Below are 23,660 nucleotides of genomic sequence, written 5' to 3' on the forward strand. Positions count from 1 at the left end.
AAGTGGCGAGAGGCTATCAATGTGAGACTGAAGCAGATCTTAGACAAACTCAATGTGTGGAGAGATTCTGCTGTCATAACAAAGCAAACATCACAGTGGGATTACTACTTTCCCTGGGCGGTACTACTGCACCTAATTGGATGTGACATTTTGCCTCCTCCACACCACTCTGCAGCTCAGTGACTCAAACAGCCAATCAATCACCGTTTTCACCCACTGCATGACTACAGGTGGTCATTAGAGCTCCCTTTAAAATCCTGCAAAGGATGGCAAGATAGTAGTGCACCTCACTGCTTTGTCAGAATTGGCTAATCTTGATGCAAAGAAACAGTAATCCACCCCTCAGCATGATTTTAGTCAAACTGATATTAAAAACAATTAAATCCATCAGTTGCCAAATTTGTCTCGTGAGATAATAACATGAGGCATGCGTCACCATTTTAAAGGCACAAAATAAAGCTAAAAAGAGGCTACTTAAAATGCAAAAGACGATATTATGCAAGCACACACAATTAGATCCAAAATCCGTCTTAATTCTGTCCTAAACGGCAGCAGCGGGTGACGGGGAACCTTGACATTACTTACGTGATTACTCTGGAGGTTTTCCAGTAAGCTCGGGTCATTAAATCCTGCCTCGTCTGATGAGTGTGTGCTGTGCCTGGAAAAAGGAGACACTGAAGTCAAAACAACAGAACACGCTGGCATCCTTGAGAGCAACACTGTACAGCACTAAAGTACAGCATGCTGTCCTCAGAGCAGGCACGACTAGCAAAACAACAAAAAACAAAACAAGGATTCTGCTTAGTGATCAAAAGATATTCTGTCAAAACTTAAGATAAAAAGGAGGCAGACTGAACAGTGCTTGTGTACCACTCTTATGTGCTAGAGCCTTGGTGAGACTGCATACAATCCACGGTTTTCATTAACATTTAGAAGAAATGCTCTGAGCTGCCAACCACTGTGCAGCCTCTCAGAGTTCCTGAACGTTACATCGAGCACTAACAGTGTTGTTGCAAAAACCTAAAAACTGGACTAACTAATAATAACTAATTACTGTATCATCATTTAGTCTAGTTTTAACTGAGTAAAAAGTATACATATTAAATGTCCCCACAGGGTCCTGGGACATTTTCAATATAACACAAAATATTCAGCATGATAGATATTTAAAAAATAAAAATCACACCCATCAAAATACACTCACTGGCAACTTTAAGAGCCACCTTCAAAATCTAAGTCCAGTAAATTGAGTGACGTGTGTCTGGACAATACATGCACAAAGTGGACCTACAGCATCACATCCTTTCCACCACCACATATTTTATTCTTGGACTCTACTAAAGTAGCTTTGCATGATTGTGGCTTGGAGTTCCTCTCCATTAAGTACACCCTTTTACTTCTTAAAGTCTTCTTACGGGCTGCCCCTTGCAAACAGAAGGTTGTGGAAGTTCTGCGCTCACAGCTAAAGCTGTGGGACATGATGTAATATCCATAGCAGGGACATCACAGAGGTGAGAGGAACAAAGAACCCTTAATCTGAGTGTTTAGAGCAGTCTGAAGCTTAAGGCGTAGGAGTTTAGAGGTATACCTAATAATTTGGCCAATAAGTGAAATTATAATTTTTTTTTTAACCAACTCATCTTTTCAGCTCTAGAAAAACAAATTTACACGTATACTGGCAGCACACAACAGATCTCACAGCCAGTGCTTTGTGCCAACAATATAGACATTTGCTGAATAAAATATTAAACACAGTGCAGCCAGAATGCAAATGCTGGTCTCCCGGGCTTCAGCCATGGGATGTACAGTGGCACTATTTGGGATGTTGTCCATGCTGGCAGACACAGATCGTGCTTTGACAAAGCAGTGCCCTGAAATATCATTTCCCAAGGAATCCACGCGCATACATTTATTCATTATTCTGTTTGTAAATCTGATCCTCTTTCGTCATTTGCATAAATAAGAAATGCTGTCCCCCTTTTATTTTAATTTCATTTAGAAATTAAACAGCACATGAGGAGCTGCTTACAGTGATAGCAGACAGGCTGAATTTCTGGCAGCTAAAAAAGACCGCATTACTCAAACACTAATCAGGCTCTAATGAATTACTGGAAACCCAATTAGTCTCAAGCCAGAAGTGCTTTTTTTTTTTTTTTTTATTTCTGGCAAGATAGAAAATAATCAACAAGTCAAGCAAAACTTCAAAAAATCATTTCTGATAAATGAGAGGAAAGGATGTATTTTTATCCCTGTAACAGTGGCTTAGGGCAGTGATTATGTAGCCACCAGCCACTCGCTGGCTCTCCAGCAGGGATCAATTTATGATTCTGTGATAAATACACCTATAGATCGTGGAGACAGCAGCTTTAGCCATTAGCAACCATAATTCTTTTTAATCCCACAGGATATGCTGTTCAGATCCCAAAGAGCCAGCAGCCCGCCAGCTAGTAATACTCCATCCACTGCACAGAAAATAGAGCTTTGGAGGGAAGGAAATATGGGGAAAAGACAGAAATGCAATTAAACAGCCGGGCAGGAGTCGATATTGTGTTACCCCTACATAGATGCACTGGAGGCAGGGAAACGTATCACACTTGCATCTTTATTAAAATCTGTCATGGAGAAATAGGAAAACAAAGTCTGCGTTTTTAAAAACCTCCATGAATATAAACAGAGGACTGAAGCCATTTCAGCTAAAAAGGTTTAAGTTTGAACTCTTATATTACAAATACACAACCAATTACAAATGAATGTACGGGAGCTATTCAGCACCCCTTTATATCTGTAAATGACATAAAACACGCACATTCACATGAAGCCCAAATGCATTATTTTTTGTGCCATTATTATTATTTTTAAGCCTATATAGGTAAGAAAGCCGCAACCTTCCTCTATAGTATATCTCGCAATGTCGATTGTCTTGATGAAATTTGCGAGGCACAAGGCCGGGTGAGCGGGACAGTCAGCTATTGATTATCTGCCAGCACACAGAGATCCTGTCACTATGGGAACAAGGGTGCTGGCTATTCGCAGTCAATAACCAGGGACCAGTTCCAGATCAAACCTGCGGCACATCGAGCTGACCCGTTACCGTCAGGAGGAGGAAATAATAAAGCTTGAGGTGCATCAGAGGCGTCGGAATCCTTGTTTCTCTAATCTAGCAGCACATAATAATAAAGAGTCTCTCTTTAGTGAGGGGAAACATAACAATATAATGAGACATGCTTTCACTGAAGCTGCAACATGATGTAAAGTAGCAAGACTCAATATTTTGGCATAATAGCTATTAACAAACAGGCTCCAATCCCCCATGCAAAATGGATGAGACACGCCCATGCTGTTACTGCAGAGCTCAACTCTAGAGCAGATGGATCTCAGAAGCAGAGCTGTGTGTGTGTGTGTGTGTGTGTGTGTGTGTGTGTGTGTGTGTGTGTGTGTGTGCGTGTGTGTGTGTTTACTGGATGTGTGAGAAAGAGAGAGAATAAGTGGGTGTGTCGCTTCCAGCTGAAAAGTTTGATGTCAACTGGGGAAAAGGAGAATATGGTGCACAGCTTCAGCCTCCACACAGCACACGGTAAACGCTGGAAGGCTTTGTCTATCAACCTGCTTTTCTAAACTTGCCTGTGAGAAAGCCACAATTCTGAAATACTCATACAGTTCATTATAAATACTACGACTGCTACTATGTTTGAAGCTGCACATTTACGACAGCAGATACATATTTTGATTCGGGAGCCACAGTCACATACAGCACGTCCCATAATTACTGAACGGACAGAGAAAACAACAAAACAAACACACACTGAGGTATTGTGTTCAAAGTCACCATTTCCACAAGGCAAGGCAGCACTAATACATCACAAAAGCAGGGAGCGAATAAAAACAACCACCATTTCACACCCATCGTCTTACCAGTCGTCCTCTGCAAAACTACCCTCCTCAGCCTCAGGGACGTGACTGTTGGAGCGAAAGTGAGAACAAAAAGCATCTTGTTGACAAAGCATTACGTGAACATGCTGTTGGTAAGTGCAGGCGCAAGGATTTTTGTTCAAATGGGATCGTTTAGGAGGAGTTGGAGCGTGGCAGCTTAGCTAAGGTTCTGTGGTTAGGATGATAGCGTTGATTATAGCGTGTCCTCTAATCACTTATTTGTTTCCAGATTTTTTTACAGTTGTGCAAAATATTCATACTTGACACTTTTTACCAGGAACTACATACAACCAGCAGTCACATATCTTAGCCATTTAAGACCGGAAACACAGAAACACCTATTCCAGCAATGTTCACGGGTAACTTAATGATATATCTTTACATTATACATCGTCTCTTTGTTCTCAAGAAACAGTCTGGCAACATGCTAAAACTCCAAGTTTTCTTCTTTTTTGGGGTTGCTGTAGTGCAAGCCATCAGCTAATGAGAAGTTTGATGTGTTGATCCCTGAATGTTTCCAGCCTGCATGCCTGAATATCCATGAGCAACACACTGAACCCCAAGATGCACCCCGATGCATTGAGAGAAAAGTGCTTATGTGAATGGGTCAGTGAGGCATTGAATTCATACTGACCGCCCAAAAAGGGTAGAAAAGCACTATATGAGAACCCGTCCAATTACAAAACAATTAATTAAAGAAAATACTTTGGAAAGAAGCCCAACTGTGCTTCTTTCCACTAGTCATCATTTACCTTAGTAAATGTGGAAAATGAAAATTGTTATTTCCGTACATTACAGGTGTTATTTTAGCTGTGATCATTAAGAAGCTTTCAGTACCATGCTTTTGTATATCTATTCAAATTGTGCATGATTTGACGGACCGTTCTTCCCCTATTATTTTCATTTTATATGCGGTTGTGGTCAGAAGTGAATGTCATGGTAATTTGGGGTTTTTAGATTTCTTTGTACTGTTATTTGTCAAGGGTGGAATTACTGTAAAACCAAGAAGTTTGTTTTGGATTTTCTCCAGTCTGCACAGGGACAAAAGTATACACACAAGCCCACTCGTATTTGGTTAAATGTTGCTTAATGAAGTTGCTTCTGGCACAATTTTGGTCTTCTGGGCAGAATTGGTAGTTCGTTTAAATTGGTTGGCATCCTGGCACAAAAACAGCTTTTAAAGCCAAACCGAAGATTTTTAATAAGTTTGAGTTTGGGGCTTTGGTAAGGCAAGTCCAGAAGCTTATTGTTAGCCTCATGTGTCCATCCCATAATGATTAATGATGTGTTTTGGGGATCATTGTCTTGTTTGGAGGCCTACTTGTGTCAAAGCTTCAACTGAACGTGAAGAATTCAGAGGTAGTCTCCCCTTCTTCATTACTCGATTTAGTTTGTAACACTTGCTAGAGTGACTGGTATATATGACATCCGTAAGCTGTATGGTTGATTCTAACTAAATAAAGTGCTGGATTCACCCAGTAGATGTTGTAAGGTTGATAACAAAAAAACTGAGTGTACGTAAAAACTGAACAACTACAAAATAAGATCATTAAAAGGTGTTACAGTGGAGACATTTTACTCAAATGTCTAAAGAGAAGTCAACAAAATCAAAGGAGAAAACAATCCAAGAAAGACAAAGTAGTAAAAATAGAAATGAATAGAAATCATTTTATAATTGTAGCAGCTGTCAGCAGGCTACCACAGTTCGGTGCATATTTTCAAGGTCACCAATGAACGTAGTAGAACATTACAAACTGAATGTGGCCAAAGAGCATTCCAGCATTATTCCATTAGATCCAAGCTTCACTCTTTTACCTACAACAATGAAACAATGGGACTATTTGAATCAACAATACGTTTGTATAAGACTTACAACCACATATCCTCTACTATATGCTTCTATGCTTCGTTAAGACACTTTTAAATAAAATAAAGAAGAGTTCTGTCATTTGAGCACATCTTTACATAATTGTGCTTTCACTCTAGCCTTAAATAAAAAGCCAGGAGGATTCTGGGAGCCTCCCTCAGATTGGGACTCCAATCCAGTGGAATTAATTAATGTCTACACCCTTGGGGATGTCTTTATTAATTACAGCAGCACTTAATTTGTGTAGAGGAACACATGCGGGCGGCAGCGTCGGGGGGGCTTTGTGTGCGTGTTCTGGCACTAAATTACAAGTCACGCTACAAACTAAGATCTATACACATGCTTGTTCATTCATTTGAACAAAAACATGCCTCATTTTATCTTTGCTTTACTCGTATTATCCCTTTTGCACAATATGTTATTACTTACTGCTTGATATTTAAAAGCTGTTCTTCTGAAATTAAAATAAAGGTTAAAAAAGGATGCAAGTATGTTAATTTGAGAATTTAAAGTTTAATTAAGCAAGAGCTGCCTCTGAACTACTTCATCCATATTTCATGATTAACAGACAGTTGAAAGCATCTATAACAGGAAAGGAGGAAGTTCCAGTTATTCATATTATATAACAATATCCAAAACAGACTCAAGTATGCCACGCTCTTTTACTATTGGCCCGTGTTGGGTGTTTATATTATTAAATATTGCTCAGTATTACTGCTCTGTATGACTAAAGTCCTTCATTAAATACGTTTTTTTACTACAGCACACACCAACCTGTTTGATCTGGCCTCTAAAATGGTGACTGGTAACAATGACTCAAGTCTTATGGACACATTTAAAAGAACAAATCAAAACCTCCCAGCACAAACTTGCTGACACAATCATCTTTGAAAAGAAAAATAAATGTGAGATAAAAAGTTATTTTTTTGACTTTGTAAATTAAATGAATTGGCTTGGGCAGAGCTAGAACGTAGTAGTACAGCTGACATTGTTGTAGTATGTTGGACAATGAATCCAGAAGAGTGAACTTTTAGAGTCAACCGTTTCTGAGCCGTCTAATTTTGGAAACGCGTAAGAAAAAAAGATGGGGAAGCAATGTCCAAACGATGGCATCTTGAAAATTCTCGACTTATTCGAACTGGTTGTCTTCCCTCCTGCTATGAAACTCTCATCCATATTTATCAGTTGCGTAACAGGGAGTGCGTCTTTCAGAGAATCAAAGAAAAATCTCGAGCCTTTTAAAGGAGGAGTGAGTGCAAGTCTCTGATGACCAGCAAGTTTAACCACCAATATAACCATGAAACAAAAAAACATTACATACCAAGAACATCATACAAACCTTTAATCCACACCAGCAATGGTTACGACACAAATATCAGCAATGATTCGGAGGCTTCACATCACCAGCACGTGCAACACTTAAACGGGCTTTACGCTGCTGACCCAGGGATCGACAGTGACAAACTGTCAGTGCTCCCACTGGACTCACAATCACAGCCTAATGAGAGTACAGAGAACTCCAAATAAAATACTCTTTTGTCCTCAGCTTGCACTTCATCAATCACGCTTTTAATTGAATCCTAATGGGATTAAACATGTACTGTCACGCCTGCACTTTCTTTGATTCTGTGAACACTGAGGCTCATTATCTATGCATGAAAATGAAATGAGCAGGAGGAAAAAGGCATTTAGGAGTGATTTAATGTTTAATGTTGAACTCTAGCTAAAAGAATTTGTAAGCTACAGGAGTGGAGGAAAAATAAATTCATTTTGGTTAAAACCCTGTGTTTATAATCCGATACTGTGAGTTACCAAGTTATATCAAAACAACATCGAGCTCGCACCACACTCGGAAAGTACAAAGAGGCATAGCCAGCCTTCACAAACATCTCCAACGTGACAAACAACGAACAAACACCCGCAGCGGAGAGTGTAAAGTGCCTTTGCTTGCAAATGCCTGCCCACTTTTTATTTTTAGTTTATGTCGAGAGGAGCACTGATGTACCTGCTAATGAGAAGGTAGGGAGGGAGAATGAAACGCCAGATGCACTATGATGCACACTCGGCACTTAATGAAGGCCAGAGGATATGAGGACGAAGGCAGGGAAAATGGAAAAACAGGGAGGAAAGCTCAACATACCCATAAGCCACACCGGCAATAGTGCATTTCTTGAACTGCATCACGTTGCAGGTGAGAGTTCCTGTCTTGTCTGAGAAAATGTACTTCACCTGAAAGGAAAGAGAAACAGAACACTTTAAAAGAAATCTCTTTCAAATAAGTGCACAATATAAAATATATATATATATACCTGGCCTAATTCTTCATTCAGATTGGAGGTGCGGGCCATGGCAGGTGTGTTTGTGGGCTCATATAGCATATCAGTGTCCTGAAAACAATCATGGAAGAACTTAAAATGTAACGTTACTGAACAAACAACATGTTTGCTTAACAATCTTCACATCAATTTAGAAAATATGAACAAAGTCTCCCAAAAACTGGTGCTTTACTTCAAGCCTGACAGTCAAGTTTCCCCGGAGAAAATACTGAACCAAAGGGAAACCAACAGAAGTGTCCTAAATGTTACTAAAATTTACTCGCTAGGGTTTCATTTAAACTTAAAAGTTGCTCAAAATAACTTTTCCAAAATAAAGGAAACATGGATGCCTCAGTCAAGACATTCAGTGAAGTTGACCTACTTACTACAGACACTCATGATGCTAAACCAAACGGTTAACATCGACTTTTAGATGTGTTTTCCCTTTGCAGTGCTATGTGCAGATGTAAATATAGTAATGGTGTTTAAAATTATTTTGATGACCCCATGTTACCACCTTCAGCTTCTTGTCAAGCTGAAACAGTCACATCACCTTATATAGCAGACATAGAGGAAAAGACTTCAACAGTTGTCTTCCTAACAAATCGATGCACAGCAACATCAACATTCATGATTTGTCAGCGTTCATCGCTCCAATATTCCCTTTTACAAAAGACGCAGCAATCTGATCCAAGATTAAGTAGTGAAAGTTGAATTGCAGGTAACTGCCTATGCAGAAACACTGTCTGAAAAACAGCACATCTATCTGGACTTGAACTCACCCAGTTGATAAAAAAGGCTTGGGTGAACTTGATGACCTCCAGCGTGACCAGAAGACTGATGGGGATGAGGTTGTTGAACAGGATGATGAAGGTGAGGAAGTTAAGGCCAAAGTTAGCTGCCCCACCATCTACAAGGGGAAGAGTTTTAGACAAAAAAAAAAAAAGAAGTAATACACAGAAGACTCATCAGTGTTGGTTCATTATTATCTGTTAGTTAAATCAATATGCCCAAAGCTACTTCCAGCCAATGATCAACATTATCCCAATCTGGAGAATGTTTTGGGTTAATATCGTCCATTAGCTGGAATTAACTATTTCTTCCACCCAACCTCATCCTCTTACAACTCAACCGATTAGCAATCCAATTTAATGTCCCAAAGATTGAAAGTAGCGAACAGGGACTGAAATATCTCAAATGTCATTAGTGTCGCAGCAGCAGCAGCCTTGGCATCCAGCATGATCCAGGCAATGATTCCACAAAGCACTATGCAAAATGATGCCGGTTCCCCCGAGAGCCCCGAACAATTGGCAATGATCAACATGTAATCCCATTGACACCAAATATGAAAACAGGAGGGATGTGATTTACCTTTCCTCAGCTTGCAGGAGGTGCAAATGTTACCTTCCTAAACCCAAGCCTTGATCTTAGCATTGCGGTTGAGAGGGGCGAGCCCTTCCCCATGAAAGAACGATTCCAAAACAAAACAAAAAAACTGAATGGCACAAAGAGTGGCAGTGGCAGAATGGAAGCTATTGCTACAACAACACATGTAGGTGGGAAAATGTTTTCAGAAGTGGGGGGGGACAAACAGATGCTCTCAAGACAAAGGAGGGAGATTCAGTCCATAGCACATTCTCAACCAAGAAGGAGTGGAAAAGAGTGGGTGGATTATGCCAGCACAATAGTTTGGGTGTTAATGACCATCACCTCACTTCAGTAGTCGTCTTATTATGTCACGCAGAAATGCTGCTATCGAACAACAGAGTGACACTGGATCGGACCAGCAGAGCAGCATTAAAACCTTAGCAAACAGGACATGCATAGGTCACAAACCAATCTGATGTCACTTGTATGTGAAAGTAATATGTTCTAACCAGCTGAAGTGAAGAAACTGGCACAAAGTTCACTGTAAACTGTTTGGTTGCATCATTCTAATTACGTTGTTTTAAATGGCGTGTCTATGCAAGAGCGAGAAAGCCTTTCCCCCTCATCATGCTGCAAGCAGAAGTGACAAAGTGTCAGTTAGCATTGCAACATTTGGAAGAACAGTCAGCATGACTACCTCCAGAAAGAGTGTAAGAATCAGTAACCATACATTCTGGATCTGAAAACTTGTATTAGTTAAACAACATGCACAATCACAGCTTTCTGTTTGTGATGTGTGTCGGGATCTTTGCATTTACTCTTGTAATGCTGTTGAGTGGGTGAAGTTACAATAATTTAAGACAACAAGGCAGCGTGGTGAAATTGCATGTTTACGACGTGGCAGTTTCCCCACCTCTCTCTTTTACCACAGGTTGGATAATATGCACTGGACAGAGCCTCAACAACTCCTTATGGAAATCAAATCAGTCTCAAGATGGATGCTTGCCTTATAATTTACACTCCCCTCGACACTTTGATATGGAATCTTTTAAGAGTGGGTTTTAATGCCACTGAGGACAAAACCCTGAGAAAACCAATGAAAGCCAATGGAACACCTCATCAAAAGGGTCAGTGTAAGTCATAATGTAAGCTTGAACTGACCAGGGCACAACCTCTCCTACACAGGCCTATCAGGGTACAGAGTAATGGCCAGAGGGTCACGATAATCACTTTGCAGACCAGGTTCAGAGCTTCATCGCAGCAGCTGCCGCGTTAAGGAACTGAGCAGCACAAATTCTGAACTGCAATAACGTCTGTAATGTCAACATTAAAATTGAGCCATCTTCTATTATGGTTTGAGAACAGAAGTAAAAACTGAGCAGCTTTTCACTTCTATCCCTCCCCACTCTATCTATTCTTTGAAAAATCCACACAAGGAAAGATCGCTGCAGAAGCATTTAGAAAATGTCAGTTCTCGTCCCTTGGGCTGCACCACATGTTGTGTTCAGGCAATAAACACGTATAAGCCTCCTGCCACGAGAAGCTTCCCGAACACAACCTCATCTCCCTCGCAGTCAAAGTAAATGCTGCTCTTTATTTCTGGTGAAAAATGAGGTGGGAACAAATGATAGTCTGAAGCTTGGGAGCTGCAAAGCGTTTAACGTGACACAAAAAATGAAAGAAAAGTGAGACACTGTTTTTAATCAGGCACTGAAAAAAAGACAAAGGAAAAAAAACTAGACGAAGGTATAAGAGAGCTGGAGGGGAAAACCTATCGTTGGATCCCTGGTATGTGCTTGTCCATGGCATGGGCCCGTACAAAGTAGGGCAACCATATAGGGGGCGAGGGTAGGGGGCTTCATTTGCTTAGCAAAGGCAGAGCTTCAGTAAGGGATTAGTAAGGGAGGGTCATTCACGGATGGCCAAGGCTTTTAAATGGTTGTTACCTGGAGCTGTTAAAAAAACGACAACAAAGAAAACAACAAAATCAAACAGAACATTAGAAAGGAACAAAAAAGTACAGCAGCGCAGTGATATTCAACCATTTTTTCCCCAATCACACTCATTCACGACACATTTATGCACGTCACGACTTTTCTCATTAACAGGGAATTCTCTTATTCCCACATTGCCACATATTTCACTTGTAAAGCGAAACACAGTTTTAAACTGAGGCAACACAAAAACGCCACGACACATACCAGCATTTAGGAACTTAAAATGACAAAGAAATAAGCTGATATGAACAAGTGAGACAAAATATGTGGAATTAGATGTGCAGCGTAGGCTGTCGGGACTCTTACAGTTGAGATCCATGTACCAAGCATCGTTGCCATACTGGCCCTTCCAAATGGTTTGGCCAATGGAGCAGACCAGAGAGATGGCCAGCAGGCATCCAAACAGCACAAGGATCTGAAAGTTGGTGATACGCTCCACGTTGGACAGCTTCAGAGGAGGCCGCGTGGAATTCTGGGTAAAACGTGAAAAAAGAGATGTGGTAAAAAAACCAGAAGTAGAACAAACAATAGTGTTTCTCTGTTGTTGATGACAATATGAAACCCAAAAAACATGATCTGAGTCATAATGACAAACCACTTATGAGCATGTGAGTACTAATGCTTGAGAAGCACCAGTAGAAGCAGCCTGGCATACAGTTTGTACAGCATATATTAATTAATCAGTCAGTTTAACAGCTTTGGCCCTGTAACATGTATAAATACGTCACTTCTGCTCACAACAGTGATTGTTTTACTATTTCTACACAAATAATCCACAAATGTGCTTCACCTGCATGAGCTTTGTGTCATGTCCTGTGTAGACTACCACGCCGTGGATCCATTGTGTGTTCCTCAGCTGGGCTCCTCTCAGTAAGATCTGGTCTGGACCCAGTGGTACCGTGCTGTATTGAGAAGCACGGCTGACATTTTGCTGTTTAAATATCTCACCCTATCTCACCCTCAGTCAATAATTGTTGCTTTTACATACAACTAGTGAATTCATATTACCCTTTCAGACCATGCAAACAATAAGCGTACTCAATAACTGAAATGTACGGTGCTGTGCACAAGCATTTTCCACTTTCTTGTTTTTTTCTGCATATTTGTCACATTTACATCTTTCAGATCATCAAACACATTTTAGCATAAGACAAAGAATGAAATCATCATTTGAAAATGACATGGCTTATCTTTGTTTCAAAACAATTCCCATCAACAGGAAAACCCTTGATTTCCACTAATAATATTCATGTAAAAAGAGCTTTATTGGAACAGACTCCCAGAATGAAGATATGTTATCCTAGATATCCTAAAAGCATCCATCCAATGCATTTTCTCTACAATGGAAACAGATTCATAATTAAATATCACTGCAACAACGTCTTTCATTTATTCAGCAGAAAGATAAAAGATGCCCTGAAACCTCATAATTATTCTGGCTCTGTTCCTAGCTAATGGACTATTAAGTTAGTGAGAGGAGCAGCGAGCCAGTCACAGAGCTCTGCATCTGAGCCCACCTGTGTCCATCCAAGCGGATGTTCCCAACAAACTCATACAGATGTCGGTTTGGGCTTTCGCACTCCATCCGCCCGGACAGACGCATCAGGCTGTCAATTTCTTTTATGTCTGCAGTCACTTGGAGTCCCTGTTGGTGTAGTTACAGCAGCATTAAAACACACTGCATACAATGAGAACTTAAGAAAGACTAATAAGGAGATAGTCACCTGTCTGATTTTGAGGTTTGTTTCTCCATCCAGGTTAGATGTTTCAATGTAGCACATACCCTGTGGTTCACTGTTGTGGGGGGAGAGGGTTTAGACATTTGTGGTACGAGAATATAAGAGTAAAACTCTAAATTCAACCATATATTACACTATATTCAACCTGCTCTTGTTTTATATGATTATAACTATATATTAAAATCAATATGCAAAATAGTACTGATTATTTAGTAACTATTAGACAATAAAGTAAGTATGAGATAGAAAATGGCTATCACAGAATAGCAGCAGAAGATTAAAGCACTGCAAACAAAGATGCTATAGAGCATAGGTGTCAAACTCTGGCCCGCGGGCCAAATTTGGCCCGCAGCCTAATTACATTTGGCCCGCGAAGCCATACCAAATTACTATCAGAGCTGGCCTACTGGTATTATACAGCTAATATATATATTGTTTAGTATTAAGCTTTGCTTGTTCCATATTCAGTTTTTCAGCAAAACGTGTTTGAGTCCATAAGAAAAGATTCATTCTTATATCTGGAGGAATAAATATATTTCAATAAATATTAACGTTAGCCCACGACTTTGTCCCAGTTTTGAATTTTGGCCCACTGTGTGTTTGAGTTTGACACCCCTGCTGTAGAGGCAACTCGGGAACTATATCAATGTTTTAGTGAAGTTAGCCATTTAATCGTACAGTAACACTCTAAGGAGAGACAACATCTTTGTTTGGTGCTGCCACTAAGCTTAACTGTCTTTCAAGAAAAGTGAAAGTACATTGCAAAGGGACAAGAGTAAAAAGAGAGAAAACACATCAGAGTGGGGCGATCTGAGCGAGCAAGCATACCCAGCACAACGAACAAAGCAGACATACAGACTCTGACAGACTCTGGGCACAGGGACAGCGTTGGAGCATGCCAGTTGTTAAGGTGAGCTGGGTCGCCAGTTAGCTACTGTCTTAAATTACCAATGTATTTACACTTAAGACAGTGACGCTTTACTCAACTGGTCAGCTGTTTTAGCCATCAAATAAGTTTTGTTTCATGGAAATGAGCAAAAGTCTATTGCAATTGTCAGGAAGTGACTTCTAGAGTAAGACTCTGTGCAAACTACCGCTTCGGTACGGAACATGCAAAGTTGACAAAACTATGAATCCGAGATGATTTCATCTTGGAATGCGACTGCATGCAACCTGCAACATTAAAACAAACTGCTGCATTCAGGGTGCCTTACAAGCCATGCAAGGATAACATATTCAAGACCCAAAGAAAGAATCTACAAAAAGGAAAACATGATCCTTTATGTCTAGATCAGGGGTGCCCAATCCCGGTCCTCGAGAGCTACCGTCCTGCAGCTTTTAGATGCATCCTTGTTCCCACACACCTGAATCAAATGAATGGCTTGTTATCAGGCCTTTGCCAAACATGATGGCATGCTGTAGAGATCAAACCATTTGATTCAGCTGTGTTGGAGTAGGGATGCATCTAAAAGCTGCAGGACGGTAGCTCTCGAGGACCGGGATTGGGCACCCCTGGTCTAGATGCTTCATTCACTCTGAGCACTGTTAGAAGTTTCAGCCAAACATTTAAACGTGTCACATAACTGTAACATAAATTGTAACACAATAACTGCCAATGCCATGGCTGCTAAACTTCAAAGCGTGGTGCTCTTTGACCGAGGCGCTTAAATATCTGGTTGTTGCCAGCATGATTGCAGGCCTCGTCCTTCCACGAGTTTGGAAAATAAAATCTATCTCACTGTTTCAGGAGGATCTCTCATTCCGGGCCGTACACACAGCCCCTATCTCTCCCACTGCTGTTTTGTTCTCAGTGTTGCTTGTTTCCTGACCTGGATGACAGAATGACGAGGTCAGCCGGGAGGTGATCCCCATTTGCCGCTCTGATTACTTCCCCAACAGCCACCTGATATTACCAACCACGCACCAGCAGGGGGCGAGAGAGAGAAAGTGTGGCAGTTGTTCACACAGGAGGGGAGGGGAGGGTAAGAGAGGATGAGGATCGAAAAGTAGAAATGGAAAGGAAAAAAATAAATAAAGAGACAAACAGCAAACACATAAGGGGAGAGAGACAACGGTTTCAGTTTTTGGTAGATGAGAAGAGCACAACCATCAGTCCTGTGTGGTCAGAGGTTCTGTTCCCCTTTTCGGCAAACCATTTAGAAACAGCAAAACAGCTGGCAGCACTTGGATGCTGTCCCACCAGAGGACATGTTTTAACACAAATGAGACTTCCTTATCTTTTTAAGAAGAACTTCGGAACAATATTCAATAGATTTTAAGAGGGTAGAAAAACACTCAGAAGTTCTATTCACAGCAGGTCCAAATGGTTTTTGAAAAGGTGAAGGAGGTGGGTAGCCTCATGATTGATCAAATCTAATCAAAAGTCACATTACCATTACCCCACCTAAGCAAATGATGGTTATCCTGCCAGACTGCAGAGCATTTGATCATATTTAGCATCTTTTACATACCTTCAAAAGCATTTTGACAATGTGGATTCAGTAAATTATCTAACCATCACTTCCTTAGGCAGAGCGGAGATAGAGCAAGAAGAAGAAAGAGAGAGAAGTTCCCCACAGTCTGGCAGGCTCGTATACCTGGATGATAAAATGACAGCATCCGCAGGAACGAAATCACTGCCATTTACTTTAATAATATCGCCCACTTCAACCTGTGAAAAGAAACTGATTATGCTGTGGGACGCCAATAAAACAGCGTAAAAGAAAACATGAGCTCAACATTAGGTGCAAAAACTTCACAGCTTGAAAGAGTAGACTGTAAGCACATTAAAGCCCTAGAATAAAACACAGTGGAGAAACAGCTGGAGTCCTCATTCCATTAGAGCCAAACAGGAGCACCAAAACATTCACCGGAAAACAAAGCAACAATTTTACATTTCAAATACTACTGAGACCTGCACACTTTACAGCAAGTGACTCTGTGATGCAAAAAACAGATTGTGTGTGTCTAAGCCAGATCCTCAGTGGCTCCATGGTGTAGTGGTCAGCACTACACCATGGAGCTCCAGTTTGACACCGGGAGGAGACACAAACTCGGCCTCAGGAGGTCACAAGCTAGTGTTTTCCTAGTCATACCCCCGGGCTTGCATGAAACGCAGATCATGCTTGCATGTTTGATTTGGCACAGTTAGGCGACCCTTTAGGGAAATAAGGGCTGGAAGCTATCTAGGCTCAGAAATTCTTAGCAATAAAAAGATTAATATATGCTTACAGCTTCACAACTATTCAAGAACTAAGAACTGATCTGAGAAGGAAGCTGTGTTTTCATAGTTATCAGGAAATGCTGCATTTGAAAAAGCAGCATGGAAAGTTTGGTGAAGAAGACAGCACATGGATCCATTTCCTTTACATGTAGAGTGATCATAAACCTGCAGTGTGGACCTGTCTAGCTAGCTAATCACACTACTTTAATTTGAAGGCTGGCCTTGTATTCAGGTGTCAGGGTAACAAGCTTACATTACAGTGAAACACGCTTAAAGACTTTTAGCAGTTAACTAAGATTCCATCCAGCAATCAAAAAAATCATTTAATATCTTTTATGGTTAAAATTTTAGGACATTTGAAGAAACAATACTACATAAAAACATACAAAAATAAACCTAAAACCCACGAAGATCCACATCATTATAAATTATGACTTTGTTGGCAAAGACAAGTTGATCATTTTGACCTCATTCAAGTTGCCCTGAAAGATTGGGCGCCAAAAAAGAAGTTTGGCACAGAAGCAGCTTTTACAATATGCATGATGAAGACGCTAAAAGCATTAATTATTCAAAACATAGCTTTTTAGAGAATCTTTCGTGTGGGTAAAGCAAAGGGACAGTTACATACCAACGGGTAGCACTGAGATTTCCTCCCTGCTGATAATTTATTGCATGAATCACATGTTGTATTAGATACAGTGACACTGCATACATCCAAAAACTCCCATAACACAAACTACAGTGGTGTGAAAACGTGTTTGCCCCCTTCCTGATTTCCTAGTGTTTTGCATATTATTTGGATTTTTTCCCCTTAATAATAAAAACCTTCATTTAGGAACTTTGTGTTTACTTGGATTATCTTTGTCTAATATTTAAATCTGTTTCAGGATCTGAAACATTTAAGTGTGACAAACATACACACATACAAAAAAAAAGGAAATCAGGAAGGGCCACCACTGCATATGTATGAGATTATTCCAGCGGTGACTGTTTGTATGCATCTGTATGAGATGTAGTTCAGTCGTCTCTGCAACAATAACAGTTGCACTTACCCACTCATCCATCTGTGGATGTGTCAAATTAATGTTAACATTTCTTTTCTAATGTTGTTCACTTATGAATCTGCGATTTGGGACAGCAACATGTTTACACAGACCATTCACATCCTGTTGTTATTTCAGTTCTCAACAACAAATTAAAAAATGCATTACGTCTCATATCACAGACAGCAGCAAGGAGAGATTTGGCTAATGTTGCACCGCTACATGCTGATTGGAGCTTTTAATGGAGGAAGCAGCATCACCATTTATTAAACTGTCTGGTGGGTTTTCTCCACACCGTCTGCCGAACGGCCCCAGCCACATTAATAGAAAAGTTTCATTATGAAGGATTCTCACCGTCCTCCAGCATTGCCTTCTAATGGCCGCCCACATGGAAATGCTGGATTAATTAGTTTAGGCAGGATAGTTTTGGGGGGGGTGAGCTTTCTGTAAATGACGACAGCATAATAGCTTGTGAAAAGTTGCTGGATGGATGACAGGCTCGATGCTCCGGTTGAATGAAATTTGACTGGTTAGAATCTATCTATATATGCCTGTATTCACCTCCTCCTTAACGGGTGGATCTAAAACAAAACTTTGCACGAACATCATCATGCATACAGAGATTATTAACATGTGTTTTTGTTTTTAAAAATCCAGCACACTGTGCTAATCTCAGTATCCCTCTGCAAATGCATGAATGCCGTGTTTTCCGTAACTTCACATCCACCAACAGAATGTTGTTCGAGTCGCAGCTAAAAACAGAATGAAGAATTTGAAATGACACTGGAGGATTGTGACTAATAACGGCACACTGTGGAAACATACCTTCTCCCAGTGCACGATCTCCCAGGCACCATTCCTCAGTACTGTGATGAGTAAGGAGAGAGATGTGGTAAGTCTTATTAGGTCTCATTGAGACATACTTGCTTCCTGGCAACATGAATCCGTTTATACGACACTAAATAAAGGGTCAAGTTGTCTACAAGAGGAAAAGAGTTTTGAATACCTTGACATTCCTTTTTGTTGACAACACTGTCAGCATTGTGACGTTTCTGTAAGGAAAAAAGAACAACACACATGCTCTGATACATACTATTTAAAAATAATGATCTGAAAGAAGTCAGAGAACAACACTTGGGGAAAATCATGTCTTAGTAATCTACACGTATGCAAAAACAAACCCTAATTAACAAATTTCCCACGTGTGGGACTAATAAAGGTTATCTTAATCATACAGTCGTGGATTACAAGTGAACGCCCTAAAATTTGCTGACAGAAATGTACTGAAGAAGCTGACACTGTCCATATCACAGTAAGAGAGAAGGAGACTGCTATTTACAGTTCCTGCAGAGACACTAGAACTACAGTACAAACCCTTGTGTCACGCAGTGTTTTACCCAAAGTGGCCTAAAGTATAATTGCTGCACTAATAACAAATGCACACAGCTGGCAGGTGGATGTTTGACTCTAAAATGAATAACTATACATTTTGTGCTGCTGATATGCAACAACCAGCTATTTCTCGAATCTTTTAAAGTAATGAATTGATCCCAAAAATTCAGAGATCAGCTGATGTGAAACAAACAAACAAACCCATCAGCTGCTTCACATTCACGTAGCTTCTCCCTTCGTTCGAAACAAACCATACTGCCTGTGACCACATCAAAGTTCAACTCATCAGCATTACTTCCCTTCTTGTTGGCTGAACAGTCATGCAACATGCTGTGACTTTAACAGCTGATTCCAACAGACAGCTTGTCAGCTAGCATCACAGTGAGTAATAATGCGTTTCTGCATCAATCTCATATAAATGATCACAGTGTTTTAAAACGCAGCTCTAAAAGCAGCCTGTGTCTTACTTAATTAACAAGGAAAACGTGTTTACAAGAGGAGGAGGTCTTTTCTCATTTAAGCTAATTTAACTTTTTTGAGTCATTTGAGCTACTTTAAAACACTGACAGTAAAGGTGAAGTGAGTCGTGTCACCAGGAATGAAAGGCTTTTAGCTTTTAGCATCCTACGAAGACTATTGTGTATATCCCCTCGTTCTTCCCATATGTGCGTTTGTTCAATTTAAAACAACGTCGTTTTAAAATTCCTGCAACATGCTTGTAGTGTATAATTAAAAAGCCTGCTGTGTCACGCGGCCTTCACCACCCTCACTATGCCCAGGAAAAAAAGAATTACTAGTAGAGACCTTTGGAAAGCTCATTCATCATCCCTTGTGCGAGAGCTGTCAGCTAATTTGATTCATCCACACACTATTAGGTCCGGCTGCACAGACCCTCTTCTATTCAGAGACGTGTAGGAGGAGCTGAGCTGTATTTGTAGCTACTTCACAACTTATACTGCCTTTTCTCAAATCCACTGTCCTTGCCTCCTTTGCACTTTGTGTCCCCGTGGACACGAAAAAAAGGATCTGCACGGTATTTAGATGATGTGTATAATCATAGTGCAGTAGAAGGCAAGCAGCGCACAGAGGTTATGCGTAACTACTGCAGTATTAGGTCTCTGTAGACCACAGCCACAGAGGGGAGATACAGAAAGCAGTGAAAGATAAAAGCAGCTACTGCAGTGTTACCTTGATTAACCTGCTTCAACATGGACCTAATGAGACATTAAGTAGCAGCGAAGGACGTTTAACCACAAGGACAGAAACAAGATTGTCTTTGCTCTTTCAGCTGCTTGTTTTAGGTGACTATGAGAGCAATAGGAAACTACACTGCTGTGTAAAACTGCACCACACACTATTGTTAAATACATCAAGGTATTATATTTCTGTTTCTCTACCATTTTTCAGCCCGAGTCTGCTGCTGCAGAGGAGGCTGCCAGCAACAAGGTAAAGTACGTGCTGTGCAGTGTGTGTCCATAGTGCATGATTCATGAAGTCAGGGGTCGATGTTGCCCTGTCAGGTCAACTTGTGAGAGACAGCGCAGCACAGGGAGCAGACGCGTGCGCAGGTGACCTTCAGCGATAAAGACGGAGTCATCACCACTCTGTTCCCATGTTTTTCACAACAGGCCAGGAGAGAAAGTGCTGCGCTGGTTTCCCTCAGCATGAGATAGCAGCTAATAGTATAGAGAAAACTCCGCTGGGACCTGCACAGAGGATCGCATTGCAGGGTCACTGCAATACAGTAAAATGCAACATTCTCTCACTTTGTTCGGAATTGCGCGCATCACGTTACTACACCACAGTACGCGAACGCTGAAGCTTCCAACTTCAACTCGAAAAAGATTAAACCACACAAAAGCAACTATTCAAATCAATCTTCCTCCTACGTACATATCAAGCATCTGTTCAACAGCTCCGGCTTGCTTTAGGCAGACCGCTGTTTTGTTTTGTTGCTACTAGCTGCCTCTGTACACGAGCATTCAGTATCTAGGTTAATTGACTGAATGAGTACTCAGGGTGCAGAAGGCACAGCTGTGACCTCTGAAGTGAGTGTGTGTGTGTGCACGGAGATGTCCAATCGTGTGTGTGTACACATGTTGGGGTGTTTCCTGCTGTGGTCACATAACCATCACTGCCTGATTCATGCTTCAAAGAAAACAGATGACATAAAGCGAAAGACGATCACAAACTCCTGCAAAGGGGACTGGACTATTTTAACCCTGGAGAACCCATGGGGTCAGAGCCGACCCCATGGGTTCTCCAGGGTTAATTTGGATTTTGCTCGATGAATTTCATTTACTGAGGCAACTGAACTTTGATAGGTTGTGTTAGCACATTTTTGTGGTGCAATATATTAAGGCATGCATGTAGAAAAGCTTTAAAATTCTGTGCACAAACTGCATAATACAACATTTTTTAAAAACCCACTACACTATAGTTTTGTCTGTACTGTCTGGATTGTATGGGGAGCTCCATATGATACCTGATTTGCACATGCTGCTTCAAACCGAATGCAAATTCAGAAGTATGTTGATTGCCTTTTGATAGTTGCTGACAGCATGATTTTTTTTAATCAGGGTCTTGCTGATGTGCATTTATTAATTCCTGCATTAATGATGCTTTTCTAGGCCGGGTGGGTGATGGCTCTCAAGCAACGACTGCATACAAATAATGGACGTTAACCACTGTGACTGTGACCCGAGTCACTGCTTTGTGGAATACCATTCTAAAGCCATGCGTTTGGAGCTGTAGTGATTTAAGTCATTTCAATAATACACCTCAGTTTTTAGACTTTATTAAGAAACGCTGCTGCACAAAATCAATGAAACACATAAGCATGGCTCTTCGGGCTTTCACTTTAAGAAATAAATAGGTCAAATTACCAAAAACCTACTGCCAGCTCATTAATTGGAAACCAGACTTTTTAAATTGTGGACCTACTGCAAAAAAAGTGAGTGTATATGTATGATAGCCCATGGTTTTAGACTTAAAAGTCTAAACTTTGCACCCTTTATCTTTGTCATTTCCACATTTTCCAAAGCCATGCAGTGGGCCGGACTGGGTCCAGGCCGGTGTAGTATTCCAAGCCAGTCTTACCAGATCCTCAATGATCTCCTTGACAGCAGCCACCACCAGGATAAATAGTAGCGGCACCAGAGTGGTCCAGCGACCAGTGGGAGACACATCTGGGATTTGCTAAAAGAGACACAAAAAGAAGAAACTCAGTTGAAGCTCGACTATCAAAAAAGTCACAAGGATTTTGGTCAGTAATGACATGATGACTATTTAACACGATTAGTTAGCAGTCGTTGTAAAAATAGTGGTTTCGCTAAATGTTGAAAAAGAAGAAACTTTTTATTTAACTGAACTTTCTTGAACGGCGCTGAAAGACAAAAAGCATTACTGCCAACCAGGAAAGGCACAGCAACCATTTCATCTCAACTTTAGTAATCAGTGATAGCCAAATTTAGTAACTGAAAATAAAAGCTTATCTTATCACGTCTCAGCTAGGTGACTCAACAGGAGAAAAAGAGTCGCCCTAAACTACCACAACTTCAATTAAATAAATTGTGATCATTTTTGTTACTCTCTCAGACTGGATATGTGCATGTTACAGAAAAACAGATATTGATATCAACATTAGCATCAGAATTCATGTTTTATTAGCTTGACTTATTATTTAACACACTCAAAAGAAAAAAGATGCAAATTCTGGGTCACATCCAGCACAAACAACTCTCTTAGTACCTTTATAATTCTCTCATTACCCCTGAATGTTTAATTCTTTTGGCTACCCAAGTCTTTCGACATTAACAGCCAAACATCAGCAAAATTAGAGCCAAGCCGGGCCTCGTGAGACAGCCCCTGTTACACCGCTAGAAGGAAACTTGCATGAAACAGATCTCTCGTCTCTCTCATCTGCATGGATGTTTTATTCAAGGTCGCAGCATCGACAGGGCAGGTAACGAAGACTCGCACTGGCTGCTGTTCAAAGCAGCTACTTCAAGGTCACTGGAATGAGTCCTTTCCCATCCTTAGAGCTCTCATTAACAAGAGATAGTCTGTCAGGATGAATATCAGCAAAGACAGAAAAGGAGTGCTATTGAGCTTTCCTTTGGTCCACTTTTTTATATCTTTCCTGGTAAGCTCTGAACACCTGAGATATGGATTTCAGCTTCTTTGAATCATGTAGCGATAATTGGCGGTCGAGGCTTCAAGTTCTCAAAAGGGATTAATGTTGTCTTATGCAGCAATCCACTATAAAGTTCTCTGGGCAAGAAATCCTTTGTTCTGCTAAATCAAAAGCAGTGCCAGCAATGCTGAGATCTGTGGCTACTGTTGGGAAATAATCAAAACATGACCACAGCTGATAATGAGAAAGAAAGTGAAACCCTCTTCCCAGGAGAAGCTCGTTTCTTTAAACAAATTTAATGGCTAAAGATTTGCATATCATCCCTGACCCATTTTCCAGTGTGGCTCTCATTCACTACTTGTGTGTGTAAGTCAACGCACAACGCAGTTCCTGCACTTCCTAGCGGCACAGTGCAGAGTCACCCAAGGCCCAGTCCAAAACATCACCAACCTGTAGTATCGCTGCACCCCATTCACAAAGCGTGTACACACAAATCTGTTTGAACCTAATAAAACGTACGAAACTTTCACACACAAATTCCTGGTGTATGAAAACACACAACAGTAACAAAACACAATTGGGAAAAAAAGAAATGAAATACTCACACACAACACAGAGATCACACACAGTTTTAATGCTTAGCACAGCAGA

General features: G+C 40.7%; 1 protein-coding gene across 3 annotated transcripts in view; it reads right to left on the bottom strand.

Annotated features, from left to right (window-relative positions):
• atp8a1 (ATPase phospholipid transporting 8A1) overlaps positions 1–23,660 on the bottom strand; it is a 109,475-nt gene that overhangs the window by 53,158 nt on the left and 32,657 nt on the right. The window contains exons 4-16 of one of the 3 annotated variants that reach the window (XM_085433904.1): positions 21,974–22,072; positions 18,489–18,534; positions 18,308–18,348; positions 15,046–15,119; positions 13,202–13,271; positions 12,995–13,122; positions 12,268–12,379; positions 11,784–11,949; positions 8,895–9,022; positions 8,107–8,184; positions 7,938–8,026; positions 3,913–3,957; positions 586–658 (exon numbers count right to left, since the gene is read on the bottom strand). In XM_085433904.1, the coding sequence (XP_085290030.1) occupies positions 586–658; positions 3,913–3,957; positions 7,938–8,026; positions 8,107–8,184; positions 8,895–9,022; positions 11,784–11,949; positions 12,268–12,379; positions 12,995–13,122; positions 13,202–13,271; positions 15,046–15,119; positions 18,308–18,348; positions 18,489–18,534; positions 21,974–22,072 (1,149 nt within the window). Of the gene's footprint in view, positions 1–585; positions 659–3,912; positions 3,958–7,937; positions 8,027–8,106; positions 8,185–8,894; positions 9,023–11,783; positions 11,950–12,267; positions 12,380–12,994; positions 13,123–13,201; positions 13,272–15,045; positions 15,120–15,813; positions 15,888–18,307; positions 18,349–18,488; positions 18,535–21,973; positions 22,073–23,660 lie in introns of all 3 variants that reach the window. The other 2 variants (XM_085433913.1, XM_085433920.1) reach the window with 2 other exon arrangements.

The sequence above is a fragment of the Copadichromis virginalis genome, linkage group LG2 (assembly GCF_057382275.1).
Source record: "Copadichromis virginalis isolate Kocher_CV1m ecotype Utaka linkage group LG2, C_Virginalis_male_GT1.1, whole genome shotgun sequence".
NCBI lineage: Eukaryota > Metazoa > Chordata > Actinopteri > Cichliformes > Cichlidae > Copadichromis > Copadichromis virginalis.